The sequence below is a fragment of the Cervus elaphus genome, chromosome 25 (assembly GCF_910594005.1).
Source record: "Cervus elaphus chromosome 25, mCerEla1.1, whole genome shotgun sequence".
Taxonomy (NCBI): domain Eukaryota; kingdom Metazoa; phylum Chordata; class Mammalia; order Artiodactyla; family Cervidae; genus Cervus; species Cervus elaphus.
The window spans coordinates 17616953-17636670 of NC_057839.1; the positions used below are offsets into that span (position 1 = coordinate 17616953).

General features: G+C 42.2%; 1 protein-coding gene across 3 annotated transcripts in view; it reads right to left on the reverse strand.

Annotated features, from left to right (window-relative positions):
* Nucleotides 1-372: 372 nt before the first annotated feature.
* CWC27 (CWC27 spliceosome associated cyclophilin) overlaps nt 373-19718 on the reverse strand; it is a 245543-nt gene continuing 226197 nt past the window's right edge. The window contains exons 14-16 of one of the 3 annotated variants that reach the window (XR_006337842.1): nt 6057-8574; nt 5274-5367; nt 373-1655 (exon numbers count right to left, since the gene is read on the reverse strand). Coding sequence is in view for 2 of the 3 variants with exons in the window: in XM_043887740.1 (XP_043743675.1) it covers nt 17528-17690 (163 nt within the window). In the remaining variant the exon portion in view is untranslated. Of the gene's footprint in view, nt 1656-4916; nt 8575-17250; nt 17691-19718 lie in introns of those variants that run through there. The other 2 variants (XM_043887741.1, XM_043887740.1) reach the window with 2 other exon arrangements.

Sequence of the window (19718 nt, forward strand, 5' to 3'; positions counted from 1 at the left end):
TATTAAAAAGCAGAGACGTCACTTTGCAAACAAAGGTCTGTATAGTCAAAGCTGTGGTTTTTCCAGTAGTCATGTAGGGATGTGAAAGCTGGACCTTAAAAGAAAGCTGAGCACCGAAGAATTGACGCTTTCAAACTGTGGTGTTGAAGACTTTTGAGAGTCCCTTGGATAGCAAGGAGATCAAACCAGTCAATTCTAAAGGAAATCAACCCTGAATATTCATTGGAAGGACTGATGCTGAAACTCCAATACTTTGGCCACCTGATGTGAAGAGCTGACTCACTGGAAAAGATGCTGATGCTGGGAAAGATTGAAGGTGGGAGGAGAAGGGGGCGACAGAGGATGAGATGGTTGGATGGCATCACTGACTCAATGGACATAAGTCTGAGCAAACTCTGGGAGATAGTGAAGGACAGGGAAACCTGGCATGCTGCAGTCCATGGGGTCACAAAGAGTCGGACAGGAATTAGCGACTGAACAACAAAAAATAATTAAGCCCTTATCTTCACAGGGAGTTTTACCATAGTTGCCAGATTGCTACCTTCTTCTTGACCTCTCTTTCTCAGCTGAGTGGAGAGTGCATCCTCTTCTGTCGCCAGCCTCCATCTCCATTGCAAAGCCCTGTGACCTCCTGTGACTTCACAGACACAGAAAGCTCATCCTGCAGCCAGCCCCCACCTTGGTTCCCCACCCTCAGCAATACAGTAAAGGGCAGAAGTTCAAGTTCAAGTTCTCTCTCTAACATACACTGGATGAAATTCTTAGTTGGGGTTTGTATGTTTCACCAAAAACCAATCCCAGGCAAACATGAGAAAGGCTGCAAGGCTGGTCTACCTGTTACCTAGATTCCAGTAAAAAATGGAAATATCGTGGTGGTGGCTTAGTCACTAAGTCGTGTCCGACTCTTGTGACCCCGCGGACGGTAGCCTGTCAGGCTCCTCTGCCCATGGGATTCTCCAGGCAAGAATACTGGAGTGGGTTGCCATTTCCTTCTCCAGGGGATCTTCCCGACCCAGGAATTGAACCCAGGTCTCCTTCATTGCAGGCAGATACTTTACCAACTGAGCTAGGAGGGAAGCCCTGTCCTAGATGTCCATAAATAGAAATAACATTTTCGTCTCTGAGAGTACATCCACTAAGGAGGTTCTAAAGGAGCTTTACAGAAATGTTGGCTAATCCAAGCACATGCAATGTATCTCCTCCCACATTAAGTTTTAAAAGATTCAGAATTATTTCCTTATAACACGACTGCAGCTGGGCAGTGTTTTAACACCTGAAAATCTATTGCAAAGAAAGACAAAAAAGGCTGGAAAGAAGTGCATCAAAATGAACAGAGATGGAGCCCGCAGGGTGAGCTGTTGATTACCTTTCTCTTTTATAATTTTCCAGCTTTTGAAATGAGCATGTCCTACTTTTATAACTATGAAAAACACAGAAAGTCTTGAACTTTTGCATTGAACCAGTGGGCCAAAGCAATAAAGAGCAGAGGCTCCGTGGCGGTGCACCCAGCGCTTCTCCGGGCCGCAGGGCAGAGTTGGCTACGGCCGTCTGGGCGGGGCGGAGTCCCAGGACCGCCTCCGGGCCTCAGGACCCTGCTCTGCGCCGGAGCCTTCAGAGGGGAGCCTGTTTTATCTCTGCGCACCTATGACGTCACCCTAGGAAAACCAGAAAGCGCCGATTAATCACGAAGTCAGGACTAATCCCTGAAAAGAATTCGGGTCGGGTTGAGATGAGAGGGTGCCCCAGACGGCGATGTCAGACGCCGCTGCGGGGGCCGCCGTCCGGACGGCCACGCCCTCGCCTCCGGCGGACTCTGCGGGGGCGCATGCGCAACAGCCCGCAGGCCCCTGGCCTGCCACCTGCTCCCTCCCGCCAGGCAGGTTTGCTCTGTGCTGCGACAGTTCTTGACCATCACCACGGTGCTGAGACAATGGTTTGGCCACCATCTGCAGTAGTATCAGAGCCCCAAAGGGTAAATTAAATCCTGGACCGTAACTGGAATTCACTTGGAGAGAGAAGCCATTCTTAAAGTATAGAGTTTTATAGCTACCTGTTTTAATGAGATCTGTATTAGAGTTCCATATCATTCATGACTTTATTTTTATTAAAATTGTTTTAACGATTTCCAACCATTAGCCCGCTCCGTTAGCCAGTTGCTGGAGGATGGCCGGGCTCTAGGATCCAGAGTCAGGGTGCAGGCCTGTGTTCCCCAGGAGCCCTTGCGGGGAGCCACCGCAGCAAAAACAGAATGGGCACCAGCAGCATCGTGGAACAGGGCTGCCGGCCGATGCCTGGAGCGGCTTGCTAAGGGATGGTGAGCCTTGGATGCTGACTGTTTTCCTTGGAGATGGTCCTCACACTGGTCTTGCTAAAAAGCTATGTCCTCTGGGAGAAAAGTGATCAAAGGACTCTGGGGGTTCTGAGATGTCAGTAAAGTCATCAGACAGTGAAGTATGTCGTTCTTATGAATGGCTTTGTAAAATCTTCTGAAAAGAATTCCGGGTGAGGTGACACACTCTTTTCAGGCCAGTCAAGCAAAGGGCTTGAGGCATTTTAAGTGGGAAGCTGCTGAACTCTGCTCAGGAGGCAGTGCTGGGAAGACTGCCCCGGAGCACGGGGTGAGGGACACCGCCCTTTGCCTTCACAGCGTCTCATCTCACAGCAGACTCCTCCATGAACTTCCCCTTTCCATGAAGGAGCTCCCACTGGGGGCCCTGCAACTCAGTGTCCCAGCTCCCGCACCCTGTGTTTGTAGTCTAGTTTATCAGGCACGTGTTCAACTGTGAGCCATACCATGAGACACACCAGTGAGCAGGGTGTAGGCAAGTGCCTGGAACTTGGGGATGAGTGGAGATAGAGTTGGGGTCCACATGAGCAGCACTGGTACTCCTGAAAGATGCCCATAAATGCAAATTGCCCTGCCAGTTTGCTTTAATCACATCACAACTTGACACAATCTTTGTTTTCTTCCTTCCTTCCTTTCTTCCCCTCTCTCTTCCTTCTTCCCTCTCCCTCCCTCCCTGTCTCTCACTCACACTCTCTCACACACACTGTCTTTCTCATTCACACATGCACTCTCTCACACACACTCACACTCTCACACACTCATACACTCACTTCTTCTCACACACATACTTTCTCACTCACTTTCTCTCACACACACTGTCTCTCTCACACACTGTCTCACGCACACACACACATTTTCACTCACACTTTCTCACACACTCATTCTCACAGTCTCTCACACGCTCACACTCTCTCACATTCTCACTCACACTCACACACACACTCATACACTCACACACACTTTTTCACATTCACACTTTCTCACACACATACTGTTTCTCACTCAGTTTCTCTCACACAGTCTCTTACACACTGTCTCATGCACACACACGCTTTTTCACTCTCACACACTTACTCACACACTCTCACACTGTCTCTCACACATGTACTCTCTTTCTGTTTCTCTCACACAGTCTCTCTCACACACTGTCTCACGCTCACACACTGTCTCTCACTCACACTCTTTCTCACACTCTCTTACAGTCTCTCACTCTCTCACTCACACACAGTCTCTTTCTCACACACTCTGTCGCACACATTCTCTCATTCACACTCACACACACACTCAGTTTCTTTTTCACTCACTCACACTCTCTCTCACAACAGAGGTCTCACTAGGGTTGCTTTATGAACTTCACCAGCACACTCAGTGCTGCATCATGTTAGATTGCCTTGGCAGGGAAAAGGGTGTTTATCTGCTTTTGATCACTGTTGGAGTCTCAGGCCTTTAAATCCTTTGAACTTCGATCCATTGTTCCACACTGGCTGCTACTGATTCTACAACACCAGTGCTTTCTTTATTATATTTCTTTGGCTAAAGTGTGATGACTTCTCTGCCTCTTGGACCCAAGGGGCTGGGGATGTGGAGGAGGGTTCCTAAGCCATAATCAGTAGCTTGAGTCCCTGTGGCCTGTTTGGAGCTCATAGTCAACATCTAACTGGGTTCAGGAGAAGTAGCAGTGGGTTTATGTAGATCAGGAGAGATAACCCAGTTCAAAGGTGTGGGAGGAAAAGATAGGGATGTTTGGTGGCTGCTAAAATCAGAGCTGCTTAAACTGAGGTTATCATCAGAATTACCCGGGAAACTTAAAAATAGGGGCTTCCAGAGTTGGGAGTGGAGCAGACGTCTGTGGTTTTCAAAGCTCTTGCCTGATTCTGATATCAGGTAAGGCAGGGCCCACTGGTTTATGGTGTGGGCTACTATGAATGAGGGTTAGCACTCAGCTTAGGTGACAGTGTTTCTGGGGGTGAGGCTGCTGATCAGAAATAATGAGTTTTTGGAGATATATTTAGCCCAGTTTTCCAAAATTAGCTTTACTGTTGGGGATGACTTTAAGACTTGGGACTCAGCTGAAGGGATCTGGGAAAAGGACCAAAGTACCTACCTCCTGAGTGATTAGGAGGCAAAGGTTTGCAGGTCCCTAAGCCTAAAGGAAAGGAGTTTGGCTCAGGTCAAAGAACCATCCGTCTTTTGAGGTAAACTGTATGTCCAAATTGCAGATGAGGAAACCAAAGCTCAGAGCAATTAGGTGAATCATCTAAGGATTCCCAGCTGGTTGGTGGCAGAGACAGAGCTTGACCTTTAGGCTGTTTGATTCCCGAATGTGAGTTCTTTTGATATCAGATTTCATTTCCCTTTTCAGAGGCCTTTTTAGTCCAAGAAGGGAGTTGAATATAAGTTGAAGAGTTGGGGTAGTGGAGGTGAGCAAAATTTAAAGAATGAATGATAGTGCTAAAAGATGCAAAGAACATTTATTTTGAAAACTCATAGTGGGGTTATTGTTTCAATTAGGTTCTTCATAGTGTGAGATTTTAGTATGTCCATGATATCTTCAAATCAGCTTGAGTATTAGGAAGGGGCATAATAAACCAAACCAGTGGAACCAGAGGATGCTTAGGTTCTAAATTTTAATAAACAACTATTCATACCTTTCCAGAATCACTTAAAAGGAAACCGGTATAACTTTGATAATATAGCCTTCACATTTTAGCAGTGTCTCTAAAGTGCTCACCATCTTGGTTTGAGAAGGAAGTCAGCAGTGACTTGGAGAGCATGCCATACTTGTGACATGGGCTTGAGAGTCCAGAGGGGGGAGAGCAAAGGAAATGAAGAAGCACCCTTTGGAGAATGAGGACAGAAACCCATGTAGGAAAATAATCACACCTTGGGGATCATGAAGGGTCTGTAAGTACTACCGATTACTCACCAGTTGTAAGATCTCCCAGCATTAATCCATCTTGGCAGTGGGAAGGATGTTACCAAATGATTACATTGCCTGCTGGCTTCTTCCAAACTCCTGACTGGGAAAAAAAAAAAGGAGTGAATATTCACTCTGGACGATGGAATTGTTTCTTGTATAGAGTCTACCTCATGGAGGTCCTTCAAGCAAATAAACTGGGATTTGAAATTTTATTTTTTTGTTGACCACATTCCAACAAATTCTGAAGCATCTAAGTCGTATCCTGGAAGCAGTTTCCTTAAATTTAACCAGACTCTTGTTAGGCCAATGACCACCAAGGTTATATTTTAGCCTTGTATTTTAAATACTCTGGGAATGTCAAACTTGGCCCCGTCATATTGGATGAGACAGAGAGGGGAAAAAAACCTTTTTTGTTCTTGAAGGTGCTGTAACATTTTTAGGTCAATTTTACTTAACTTCCAGCACACAAGATGATTGGGAAAAACTGCACTTGTAGAAAAACAAAATTTTTTCCCCTATTGGTAGGAGATATTTTACTTAAAAGCAGTAAGGATAATGTGGGATAGCAGGCAAGAGGAACTGCATTCAGGTGCATGCAGGTGCTAGAAGAATTCTTTGGTTACTGTGGATTTTGAAATGGCTAGCCCTTCTTCAGGTGATACTTGATGGGATTGTCAGGGGGGGAAAAGCCCCATTATTAACTAGCAAACCTCAGGAGACACTAAGTGTCTTGGATATTTAAAGGAGAAAGAGAGAGAAGTAAGTGTACCATTTTAGCATATTACTAACCCTTGTCAGCAGAGAGGAGGTTTTCTTTGAAGAGAGGCACTGAACACATTTTCACATTATACCTACAGAGAGGGTTCACCCAGAAGCCAAAGGCAGCTTGTTATCCAGGAACACGATCTTCTCCCAGCTCAGTAGGTCATGAGGACCTTGTTCTTAAACCTGGGACTATCGCCAGCCTGTGGAGAGACACTTTGGCTACTCATATAGCTCACAGGCCTGGGAAGAGTGTCTTTGTTCCACTTTTTACTGGGTGGCCATGAAATTGTAGGCCTGGTGAAAAACCATCTTCCTCAAAGTGCTGCAGGTGGTTGGGGGCCAGAGGCAGAGGGCTGTGGTCCCGAACGGTGATGCTCAGAGGCCTCTTTAGTTATTGTAGAGTCTGAACTTCCAGGCAGATCTATTTCTTGAACAAGCCATGGGCCTCTGCAGGTGAGACGGACCATCAGATGGCCCAAGTCATGTTACTGTCTTGTCACTAAATCGGCTAGCTTGTGCCACAAGTTTTACAGGAAGACAAGTGTTTGATGAGTATTCGCGGTAGGAAAGTGAGGTGGTAAAGGCTAAGTCATGTGGAGCAGGCGGCACTTTTAGCTTCCACCTGTTAAATGCCTTGGCGCTGAAGGCCATTTTATCTCAGGGAGTATTGACCAGGTTCCTCAGAGCCAGCATCTAAGATCAGAGATCAAAAAAAAAAAAAAAAAAGAGGAGCAGGACAAGAATTGCTGGTAGGAAAGGGAGAGTCAGGATTAAGAGGTGAGAGGAGAGAGTTCCAAGACAGTGGGGGTATAAACCCTGTGAAGTCAAGCCCCAGCAAGGGTCCTCCGCCCACCCCTCAGTGTTGTTTGAACCAATAGAAAGAGACCAGGTTTGGTTTAGAAGCAAAGGAAAGTTTTCTTCTTTGATCAGAGGATGTAGAGGCAGATGCTCAGGCTCTAGAGCATATGCCGTGGGATAAAAGAAGATCTTTGGAAATGAATCTTCATTTTAACCTGTATCAGAAGGCAAGGGCTTTTTATATTCTCAAAGTTCCTAAGGGTTTGCTTTTGTAATCCTAGCTTGTCTTAACTCTCTCCCATTCCCCGTGGTTGCAGATGAGATTTGAAAGTGGCAGGAGAATGCGAAGTGGGAAAGCATCACTACTCAAGTCAAAACTACTTGAGTTACATATGAAACCCTTGATTGTTTCCAAAGCATCATTCAAAGCACAATAAAAGTAAATGTGACCTTTAATTGTTACACCTTAGGTAATGAAGGGACCCTAATAAGGTTCTCCCAATTTATTCTCATTCCTATATCCTTGGGGAAAAGATTTCTGAGAGTGAGTTGAGCTTAAGGCAAATGAAGCCATAGTACCAGGAAAAAAAAAATCCACTAATATTTCTTGTAGCAGATTTAGTACTGCCAGAAAAGGATACCTAAGGGATTATATGTAGAGAACAAACACTCTAATCTTGATGTTATGATGGGGGATATTTCACTGATTAACTTTTTGAATAACTAGTTTGCTATCTACTAACTTTGAAGTATTTCTTACAAAAAGATGGCTGTGGGAAGGTTATATTCAAACACACCTGGATAAATCACCCATTGTTTGAGTGAACTCAACTGTTTTTTCTATCTGATAAGTTACTCAGCCTTGGAGCACTAGAAAGACTTACCAAGATCATTAATTATATTTCCCATCATGTACACATTGTGTTCGGGAAGGGCTGTCGTGGCCACTGCTGTGAACTGAGAAGAGACAAGCTGTCCTATTTGTCTTCTGCACTTCTAGCTTGATTGCATAGGTCTGCTTGACTTTATGCAGTTTCTGTGAAACATTCTGCATATCTTAGAACACAGTGAATTTACTTAGGCACTTATTACATAAAGGAAGGACTAAGGGATATGTAATTAAAAAATGTAATCTATGTTTTACCATTTTAAATTTGCATTTCCAATAGATGCATTTCATGCTCTAGCTTTATGCTTTAGGGCAGCATCTAAGTCTGATTTTCAGGAAACAGGCATCAGAATTGTTGGGGAAGTTTGTTAAAAATCTAACAGAAAAAGCAACAGATGCTTGGGCTCCCACCCCAGATCAACAGACTTGTCATTTCTGAGGCCTGGGAAATTGATTTTAACAAGTTTCCTGACCCTTCCACCTCCCCCATGGTGATTTGGAACTCATCAATATGTTTATGGTCTCACATTCTGTGCTGCTTCTCTGGTGGGGGAAGGAGGAAGGAGAGATGGGAGGGGAGAGAGAGGGAAAGAAAAATGAGAGAAATTCTCGGTTTTGTTCCAAACCATGAACAAACAGAGAGTAACCTCTGTTGACAGGCGGGAGGAGAGGGAGACGGCAGAGGATGAGATGGTTGGATGGCATCACCAATTCAATGGACATGGGTTTGAGCAAGCTCCGGCAGATGGTGAGGGACAGGGAGGGCTGGCGTGCTGCAGTCCGTGGGGTTGCAAAGAGTCGGACACGACTGAGCGACTGAACAACAACAAACCTCTGTTGATGATTTCTTGCCTCCTGAAATGAACAAGGAAACAGTTGAAGAAATCCTGGGTGTTTTTGTAAAGGGCATGCACTGTTTGGGTGGGCTGATAAACCTGGGGCTGAAAACATGTGAAACTACAAATTTTCAAAACCATGAATATTTGGAATTTTTTAAAATAAATAGGAGCACACTATCACAGTTACCATAGTTTGAATCCTAGTAATTTAGAATTTGTGACTCTTTAGAGATAAATATGGAGAAGGAAATGGCAACCCACTCCAGTATTCTTGCCTGGAGTATCCCAAGGACAGAGGAGCCTAGTGGGCTGCCGTCTTTGGGGTCACACAGAGGCGGACGTGACTGAAGCGACTTAGCAGCAGGAGCAGCAGAGATAAATATAAACTTGATTCTTGTCGAATAAGATATTTGGAATTTAAAAAAATCTGCAGAATATCCAAACTAAGAGTCAATGTTCTGAGGTTTCATAAATTAAGGATTTCAAAAGATATATAAATTCTTGAATTCAGCCATTAATTGTGCCTGTTAACAGGCTTTTATAATGCTAACTAGGTACTATAGGTACTATATTTATAATTGTTCTTAATCTCATCTAATTTAGTCATACCTCTATAGATTTTAGTTTACATGATATACTGTATAAAGGCAAACTACATCAAAGTATTGTCTTTTTTTGCTGAAGTTGTGTCTACCTAACAGTCTTAATCTAGCATTCTCAATCCTTGCATGAAACTGGATTTGAAGGAAAATCAATTTAGGTGGCTCTAAAAGGGATAGGGAACCTTACATAAGAGTTGTGTTTGTGGTCTCCAACCAGGTTCCCTCCGCCTGTGGGCCTGACCCTGGCCTCTGGGTGGAGGTTCGTGGGGGAGGTCTCCCGGGGATTCCGTCCTGGTTTACTGCTGTGGGGAGGCTGACGGCAGCTGCTTTCCCAGGCCTGGAGGCTCCCAGCTTCGGGCTGATGTGCAGCTTCACTCCCTCATCTAGCCCATCGTGACTTCCTGTTCTTTTTCTGTAATGTTTTTCAGATCCGCTCCTTCCTGTTGCTTTCCCCAGCCTGATTCTGGTCCAGGCTCTAATTACCTCACACACACCTGCACTCTACTCACATCCTCTTTCCTGTCTACGGCTTTTCCTCTCACCATATTTTTTTCTTCACGTGGTTGTTAGAATCCTCTTCCTTAAGCATCCTTTCCATCACACGCCTCTTCCAGCAGCTCCCAATTGCATCAAATGCAACCTCCAGGTCCTCTCTCATTGCCCAGACCATTATCTCCTTGACAGCTGGACCCCACTCCAGCCAAACAAATGTCCTGACACCATGTCTATACAATGCTACAACATCTGGTTAATTCAGTCAACTCTGTCAAATCTTCAGTTAATCATCTGGATGTTTTGTCTACAAGACGCCAAACATCTGGATTGACTGAAGAAATCTATGCTGATAGAGTTTTTTTTTTTTTTAAACTGAATTGACCAGATGTTTTGGCATCATGTAGACACATCACTGTCTCCTGCATTTCTCTTAATGGCTTGTCTGTATAGCGTTCTCTCCACCTGCAACATGATCTGTCTCCTCAATGCCATGTTCTCCCTTCTTTCCAAATTATGGTCAGAATTCCCTCTGCCACAAAGCAGTTCTAGACTAATCCCACTAAACCACAGTCCGTGTTCATTCTAGCACTCACTTAGGTTTTACTCATAGAACTCTTGTCAACTGAAGTCACTGTGTTGTCTTTTTGCAGGCTGTTAGCCTCCTTCTTCACCTGCTGGATTGTAACTCTACAGGTATACGAGAGGTGTACAGAAAAGCAGTCTGGTTTGTATAGCAAGAGGCACGGTAGTCTAGTGATCAACTCAAAACTCTGGGTTCAGTCTTGTTTTAAATTTCAGCAAGCTGCTTTACTTCATGTGTGACCTGGACAAATTACTTAACTTTGCTAAGCCTCAAGTCTCCTCCTCATTTGTAAAATGGAGACAATAGTAGAGCCTACCTCACAGAGTTGTTTATAAGGATTAAGAGAGTTAATACAGATAAAGTGCTTAGAAGAGTGTCTGGCATAAAGGAAGCATCCATTAAATGTTAGCTGTTATCATTATATGCTTTATAAAGCTTGGTTTTTGTGTTTATTCCTTGCTTTGACTGTGACAGGTGGGTAAGGCAGCTGATACTGTTCCCATGTGAGAGGAGAAAACTGATATTAAGAGGTTATATTGTTTTCTTGTTAAATCAGTTGCATGTCTGAAGCCTTACACACATTACATGTCGATCCTCGGTCCCCTCCCATCTCGGGAATTAGAATATTGCTTTCTATAAAGAGCACGTACTTAAGGAAGCCACGTGTTTTCCTATAGACTGGCGATTTCCCCCAAATGGTCTTTGGATCTGTGCCCACCTGTGACAAAGTGTCTTATGTTAGAATGAGAAAAAGACAATGTAGTAAGGTTCTCCTAAAGTTAAATTTCTTCAAATATTAGAGCTGTTTCTGAAGTTATAACCTTCCTTCATTTTGAGTATAAAAATGTCCTAACTTTCTGAAATGATGGTAACATTAAGTGATAAAATACAGAGTAACACTTTATCACGTTGGTCGCTCAGTCATGTCCAACTCGTTGCGACCCCATGGACTGTAGCCCGCCAGGCTGCTCTGTCCATGGGATTCTCCAGGCAAGAATACTGGAGTGGGTTGCCATTTCCTTCTCCAGGGCATCTTCCCAACCCAGGGACTGAACCTGGGTCTCCCACATTGCAGGCAGATTCTTTACCATCTGAGCCACCAGGGAAGCCTCAATACTATAATGGATCCTGTTTTGTTTTTTTTATTTGGAGGGAGGGTTATTCATTCAACAAATATTAAGTGTCTATCTTTGCTAGGCATGGTTCTAGGCACTGGATCAACAGTAAAACTGACAAAACTCCTTGTCCTCCTGGAGGGCATTCTATGGTGGGAGATTATGATAAACAACAAATAATTAACATCTGTAAAGCTTAGTTTCTCATCTGTAAAATGGTAACAAGAGTTCATACCTCCTCCATAGGGTTGTCTGTAAGAGTTAAATACGAGTGCTGAGGAGTTTGTAGTGCCTTTGGCTGTAACTACAGTGGGAAAGGGAGAGAGCCTGGGCATGTGGGGTGGGGATGGGTTGCTTGTAAAGCTGAGCAGGTTACTGTAGGCCTTACTGAGGAGGGCCATCTGAGCAGACTTGAAGGAGGCGTGGGAGTTGGGGTGTGGAGGACGAGCGGTCAGGCGGGAGAACTTGCCCGTGCCCAGCACCTGAGAGGACCACACCTGGCTCATCTGATGGGGCACAGGACGCGCGGTGTGGTCGGCACGGCGAGGGAGGAGAATAATGAGGGGGAGCCAGAGACTGAGGCGGGGCGTGTAATCCTCTGGGGCCTCGGAGGCCACTGTGAGGACGTGGGTTTTACCGTGTATGAAACGAGGAGACACTGACGGGTTTTGAGCAGAGAAGTATAACAAGGTGACTTATGTTTTGAAGGGTTCACTTGGCTGCTCTGTCATTAATAGCTTTAGGGAAACAAGGGTGGACGTGGGGAGACTGGTTATGGTGCTGTTACAGTTGTCCACGTGAACGCGGATGGTCCCTTTGACCAGGGTTGGTAACAGTGGGAAGTGGTAAAAAAATGGTGAAATTCTGGGTATATTTCAAAGGTTGAGCCAACAGATTATCATAACAGACTGGATACAGGGTGTGAGATGAAGACAGGAATCCAAACTATTTGGCCTGAGCAACTAGAAAAGTCTCACTGCCAATAGGGAAGATGGGGGAAAGTGCAGGAGAAGCAGATACAGGGGAAGAAGGGCTCGGAGGTGTAGACAGTTCAGTGTTGGACATGTTGGCTTGATGACACATGAAATCCACAAGATGGACATTAGGAAACTTCACTCTGAAGTGGACCCACGCCTCACATGCATAACTTTTCTAAATTATTTTAAAATCACTAATTGAATTCTTTGGTTGCTTGGGAGATAGTACCCATTCTTAACTACTGTATTCACTTACACCAATAATATAATAAAAGTTTAGAGCAGAGATCACATTCCTCTTACCCTAAATAAAATATTTCCTCAAAAATTGCAAATTAAAGAACAATTTACACACATAATACAAAAAGAGGTAGTTCACAAATTTTAAATTTACTTATAACCAGTGAGAACTAGCCATAGAATATATACTACTTTAGTCATTTATTTTCTATACATGATGCCTTTCATTTCAAATATATTTTCAATACACGATGCCTTTTGTTCCAAATATATTCTTATTAAAGCATTTGAATAACAAAGCTCCAATTATATTAATCAGAAAACAAATGGGAAAATCACATAAGAGTTTTCTGCTCTCAAAATTATCCTGATTATTAAAAAGTGCTGGAACTGCAGCAATGATTATCATTTCTGGCATCATGGAATGAGAAAATAACAGTTTTCTAAAAGACTAAGTCTAAAAGACTGGTGCTATGAAGAAAGCCTTCAGAAGATGTTCTTACTGATCAGGTAATGTGAATTAATATCATGATCTAACCTTAAAGGAATAATCTCCAGCAGATGTGGAAGACAGAGACCGGATTCCTGTCTGCATTTCATTTGGAAGCTGGTGTTCTCTCCAGGTAGGATTCTCCAACCTTAGCCCAAAACATCTTCCAAAAAATTTAAATGATGAATTTATACATTATCACTTACAGAAAATAATTCAAAGAAATGTAATTACATTTCCTTCTCCCTCCCCCCTTTTTCTTTCTGTGAGATTTGTACTAAATTGAGGCAAAAAGATGAGTAGAGGGAAAAATAAATGAGATCCAAGTGACTTCAGAAAACTCTCTCAGCAGAGAATCTAAAGTTGCAAACTCATCATGAAAAGCATAGGGTGCAGATGTTGCTACAGTTTAGAACTTCACCAAATTGTCTGAAGTAATCACATAAAAGAGAAATACCCCTGAAGACTGTCACCTTGGAAAAAAGGTTAAAAATCTTTGTGAGTTCTTTAGGGCCAGTGCAAGATTTACTGTAGAAGTTCCTGTTTAGTAATGAAACAGAATGGGGAAAATAACCGGTTGTAGCCGAGAGCTACCTTTGGTGGCTTGAAATCAGCCACGGTGAGAGTATTTACACCGAAGTCGGCAGATGATGCAAATCAGGGCTTTGCTTGCCTTCTATTTTCTTCGGAGCCAGTTAAACAGTGCACCACTGAAAACTGCCCAGGGATTAGCACAGCCCTTAGAACCTGTGACAAAGATGTTCGAGTCTGGCTTTGCAAGGAAGATTTTGGGGAATAATGAGTATTCTTTCCACAAGCATACTTCTTGTGGGGACTTCTAATACTCATCTTGTTAAGATTGTTTTATTTCTCTAGGAATTCGGATTTCATTGAATCCTTATTAGAAAGGATTTCTCTAAAATATGGCTCCTATTTCGCCTTTATTAAAAGCTAAAAGAATGGAGATAAAATATATATGGGACAGGAAACCCTCCTGGTTTCTAGGAAGCAGAAGTGGCATCCCAGGATAAACTGTAGTCATTGGAAAGGAGTCAAAGCCATAGAGACACCAGACCTCCCTTTTTTTTTGTGAATGACGGTGTTAAAGAATGTGACCCCTCTTAACTTCTCTACACCCCGTACATACAAATTGCTTATACTGATACAACCCTCAATGGTAACTCACTTCACACATCCATTTTCTTTCTTGTTATCACCAAGATTAAACAGCATGTTGGGGCAATATTCTGCATTTATCTAACCTTTTCACTCAGGCCACAGTGATACAACAGCACAGGTTTATGTACCTCACACGTCAGATCCTATCAAGAGACTTGGTAGTGACAGTTTGATAAGGACACCATAGTTTATTGAACTTGTTCTAAAAACAACAGCAGCAAACCACTTATCTCCTCACACTTTTTTAATGACCTTGTTCTGTGGTGTCCCTGTTTTTAGATGCAGCAGATGTGTTATTGACTGCGTGGCCTCAGAGCGTACAGAGAGCTGTGGGCATGTGATAAGGTGCATTTTGATATTATACCATTAAGAATTCTAGAGATCTGCACTTCTCCAATTACCTATTGAGAAAGGGGAGGTCCAGAGTGAATTTTAACTTTCACCTTGCCATCAGCTTCAACCAATGTGAAAGAAATGGCTTGTCAGGAAAGTAAGGAAAAAAAAAATTACTGGGAGTTGCTTTTCTCTCTGCTCTCCACAATGTCCAGCATCACCAGAGACAGTGAACAAGAAGGCTACCAGACTTCACTGTTTCAGGATAACACATCCCTAGAGGATGCACATAGGGAAAAATAAGCTCAAATAAATGTAAAACTAGAATGAACTATAAAGGCTGATTTTCTTACATATTTTCTCTTTTTTCTTTGAGTTCATTTTATTCTTTTTTTGCAATTCACATGGCCCAAATATGTTCCTGTGACATTTCCAAAGATTTTACTATAAGCACATTTAATATCATATATAACACTTTAACCATGTTCTTAAGCTTTTTAAAATTGCTATTGCTATTATTTGGTTAAATTCAAAGTCAGTTTTATTATCATGGTAAAATTCTGATTAGATTCTAGTCTCTGTAGAATTTCAGATCTTTCTGCTCCTTGCAGTTAAAGCAACATAAGGAGCACTCAGCCCACCTATTTTAATGTTGTCATTCAGTTATCTTTTTCAGCCTATAAATACTAGTCTTCTGGTTGTGCCCTAGAGACCTGTGGTTCCGTCTGTTTTGGAGACAAAACCACACTATTTTAGGTGGACACAGTCTTGGAGGAATGATAGAGCAAATCTATGGGGTACTTCAATACAAACAGATCTAGTGGTAATACTTTTCAACAATAACCAACAGAGACTTTGTGAGTTGAGAAAAGAGCCTTTTGCTTTGTGTACCTTTGTAATACAACTGCTATTACAGTGATGAGGGAAAGACAGGGCACATTTCCAAACACTGGCTTATTTTTTGGTGACTTCACATCTATTTCTCAGAGAACTTTTATCATATCCCTCTCCTCTTTGAAACTTTCTCCTGCTTCTGAAGCAAGAAAGAAAGGGATTGTCCTTCTGTCTTCTCACCCCAGGTTCTAGATATGATCATAAAGAATAAATTATGAAATATTCCAAGCATACCAAAATTTATAGAGGAAAATATAGCGAGGATTGACTACCCAACATCTATCTTAAGAAATCAAACATTACAAACATAAGTGAAGCTCCCTGTGTATTCCTTTTGCCTCCTCAGAGGTAAACACTATTTTTTGTTTTTATACTTTTGCTACATGTGTACATCCATAAACAATATATAATCGTGAGTTGCACATTTTAAATTTTTATATGGGAGGTTTCCTTTTCCTCATTATTTTTAAGAGAAACTAATATACAGAGGTCTGGTTTATTGATCTTTACCACTTACAAAGTATTCCACAGCATGGATATACAATAACTTGTTTATCTAGTCTTTGGTTGATACTTAAATGTATATTTAGTACAGTTCCCTTGAGCAGTGTGTGAGAATTTCTTTAGTAGGCAGACCTAGGATTTGAAATTTTGGATCACTGGATATGAACATTTTAAACTTCACTAGATACTGCTGGTCTCAAAGACTGGATCACCAGCGGTGAAGCCGGCAGGTTGTTTAACAAGCTCTCTATGATCAAAGTTTGAGACTCAGTCTAGATGGGGGTTGTGGTGGTGGGTAGTATGGCAAGAATTCGCTTTTCTAACATGGCCGTAAGGGAGGCTGCTGCCGCGACAGTTGCAGTGTCTGGGACTGTGCTGTGAGAGCAACTGCTGTAAAGAAAGCCGGCATGTGCGTGCCAGGTCGCTTCAGTCACGTCCAGCTCTGTGCAACCCCACCGACTGTAGCCTGCCAGGCTCTCTGTCCATGGAAAACCAGGCAAGGATACTGGAGTGGGTTGCCATGCCCTCCTCCAAGGGATCTTCCTGACCCAGGGATTGAACCCACATCTCTTTACATCTCCTGCGTTGGCAGGCACATTCTTTATCGCTACCGCCACCTGGTAGCTTCATAAAGAAAGCCTACTGGGTTCCACTTCAAAAGAGAGAATTGATGAGACACTATCTGAAAATATGCAGCTGGTAAGGTTTTATTAGGTAACTGAGAGTTAACCTGTGGTAATAATTTTGGCATTCAGATTCTAGAAGACATTGACTAAAATAGTATAGATAATATACAGTAAATAGTCAGCATGACTGATTGTCATAAAAGGCTAAATTCTGAATGAGTTCTGTGGCCCGGATGGGACCTCTGTACATGCTCCTGCTATTGCTGTGCTGAGAAGGGCAGGTAGATGGTGTCAGGCCATGGTGTGCAGTAAGCTTGGCTGATATTACTTGGTGTGGTAGTGTCTTGACTGCATTCATTAAGCCTAGGTACTGACCTAGATGCAGGTATCAACATTCACTTAGGCGTTCCTGAAGAAAGATTTAAGGCTATTAAGTCTTACTGACTTGGCTAGTTTTAGATATTTATATGCAAAACAAACCTATCAATCTTTGTATTACATAATTTAAAAATTATATTTCAAAGACAGCAGAATGCCAAGGAGTTTTCCCTTAAATATTCTTCCTGTAAAACTTTTATGAAAAATCTTGAAAACAAAGGCTTCACAGATTTTAGGGTAAAAAGATACAAACAGGCTTGCACAGTCTGCAAATGGTTAATATGAAAACTGGAAGGAAAGTGATTTTATTTCAGATTTAGCAATATAAAAGGTCAATTAGAAAAAAGAAAAAAACATATACCAGTAGCCAAAAGCATTTGCTTACATCATTCCACAATTTACATAAGAAGATAACTGCTTTTCAAAACCAGACAACAGGTTCAAAAATACTTCTTTTCACACCCTTAAGTGATGTTGTTGGGAACAATGGCTGTTATAAGGCCATTTATTGTGGGCCCATTTCCAGTGAGTTCTGGTTATCATTACTCTCATTTTATCTTCTTTCTTTTTTCTCTCTCATCAGCTTTTTGCTTTCTTCCCTTCTCCTTTTATTCACTGGATTCCGAGGATCATAGATTTCAAATGTGTCTGAGTCTTGCATGCTTGCATCTTTCACTTTTCTGCTTTTATCCTCAAACTGAAGTACATGCGACATCCTAAAGTGGGAGAGAGATGGTTCACTGATTTTGGCATAAGAATTGAAAGAAGTTCTACACTACACTTGTCTTGGCATAATGAACCAAAAGGCTACAAAACATCAAGATGGGTTTATTGTTTACTGGTGCTTAAACCACATGGAAACCAACTTCTCAGAAAACACTTAAATTTGAAAAACATGTCTGGAGTTTGTTTTGTTGGTTTGTATTTCTAGTAGTGAGTCTCTGTGCTTCAGACTTCACTTGAGGTTCCTTCTCTAATGGGAGGTTAAGAGAGTTCTACCCAGAAGTCTTCCTTCAACTAAACTCAGAGAACATTCTGTCAGCTTCCTTTAAAGAGCACACTCACTGAGCCAGAGTGAGCCAGGTTGCAAAGCAAAACCCTGACAGTAAACCAGTCCTATCTGATTTGTTTTGTTTGCAGTAGTTAAATGGGTCAAGTAGGGAATGTGTTCAGAAAATTCCTGTTTAAATGGTGTTATGACTCCCTTTTCTGGGGGAGTTGCTGAGTTTTAAAAAAAAATTTGTACAAAAAGAAACTGAGCTTTGGGCACAGATCCATGAATTAATTTCCTCCTCTTACTGTTGATTACAACAAATCTAACCACCCTACTTCCCTACTTTATCAAATGCTTACTGGTCTTAAGGTATCAACATGTGCTTGAATCCTAAGTGGTCATAAGCTGGCTATGCTTAGTGGCACAGAAATGTGTAAGTGATTGGCTCTGCCCCCATTAGGATGTGTTGGGAATAAATAGGGAAGTCCCAAAACTAGATTCTAGGGCAGCTGAATAAATTTAGAAAGAAAAAAGTTCAGTTTTTTGATATATAAGTAAAACTAATAAGGCTTCTTTTTCTCACTAGATATTTAAGCAATTTTTAAAACAGGCATACCCAGCACTTTTCTTTATCATAGCAGATATGGCTAAATTGCCTAAAGGATTAACACTCCCCACATGTCAGCTGTAACTTTCAGATGAAATCCAAATATTACAGTGATTTATTTTTCCCTCTATAAGCAGAAATTGGGCAATAGGTACTAGCAGAAATTCCCACCCCCTTTCTTCCTGCAGTACCACAAATGCTGGGTGAAGTTTACTTGTGTTAAGAATTCCCATGGATATACTTAGATTTTTGAAGAATTCTAAAAAGATTTTGTGAGTGAAATGAAATGGTACAGTATTAGTGATACCACAATTGCAAAAAATTCAGTAGGACTGACTGTCATGAGTTGACAGGCTATATATTACCACCATTCCCACCCTCTTCTTTCCCAGAAACGCTTCTTAGAATGCAATGAGTACAAGTGACATTACTATATGGATGACCTAGAGTCTAATTTACTAACTGAAGTAAAGCACAGTTGCATTTCTGTACTTTATTATTAATATATTATTTGCATTAGATTTCATAACAGTATCACACATGAGAACTGCTGACTTTTTATACTTTCATGGCTTTAACCTTGGAAACAGCCTTATTTAGAAAGTGCATTATAGGATTATTGCTTATTAGATGGAATCCTCCGAGTATGATTTTCTTATGCTTTCAATGTTCCACACTCTTTAAGTATTAGCATCTGAGAATAAAATAGTCCTCAACTCCTAGCAAAAGGCAATTACTCTCTAGCCATGGTAGCAAGCGACCATTAGAACCAGACCGAATCGATCAAACAGGATTTAATCAATTAATGATGGCCTGCGGAGGCCAAAATGATCAGTGGTAACTCATTTCAGTAAATGTACCTCTGAAAGCCAAAGAATCAGTGACAGCCTCCTGCTTTTAAAAGTTGGCCAGTCAGTGGCAGAACCACACCAGTGAACGTGCTTCGGAAAGCCCGCCAGCCAGTCACCAGGAAAGCCCGCCAGCCAGTCACCAGCAGCCTCTCCTTAACAGTCGTGTTTCGGAGGCTGTGATCAACTCTGAGATGACCCCCAACCCTGAAACTCTGCATAAGGTTTGCAACCTGCTTTGCTCAGAGACTGTGCCTAAAAGCAAGCTCCTTCTTACTTACTACGCTTTTTCCCC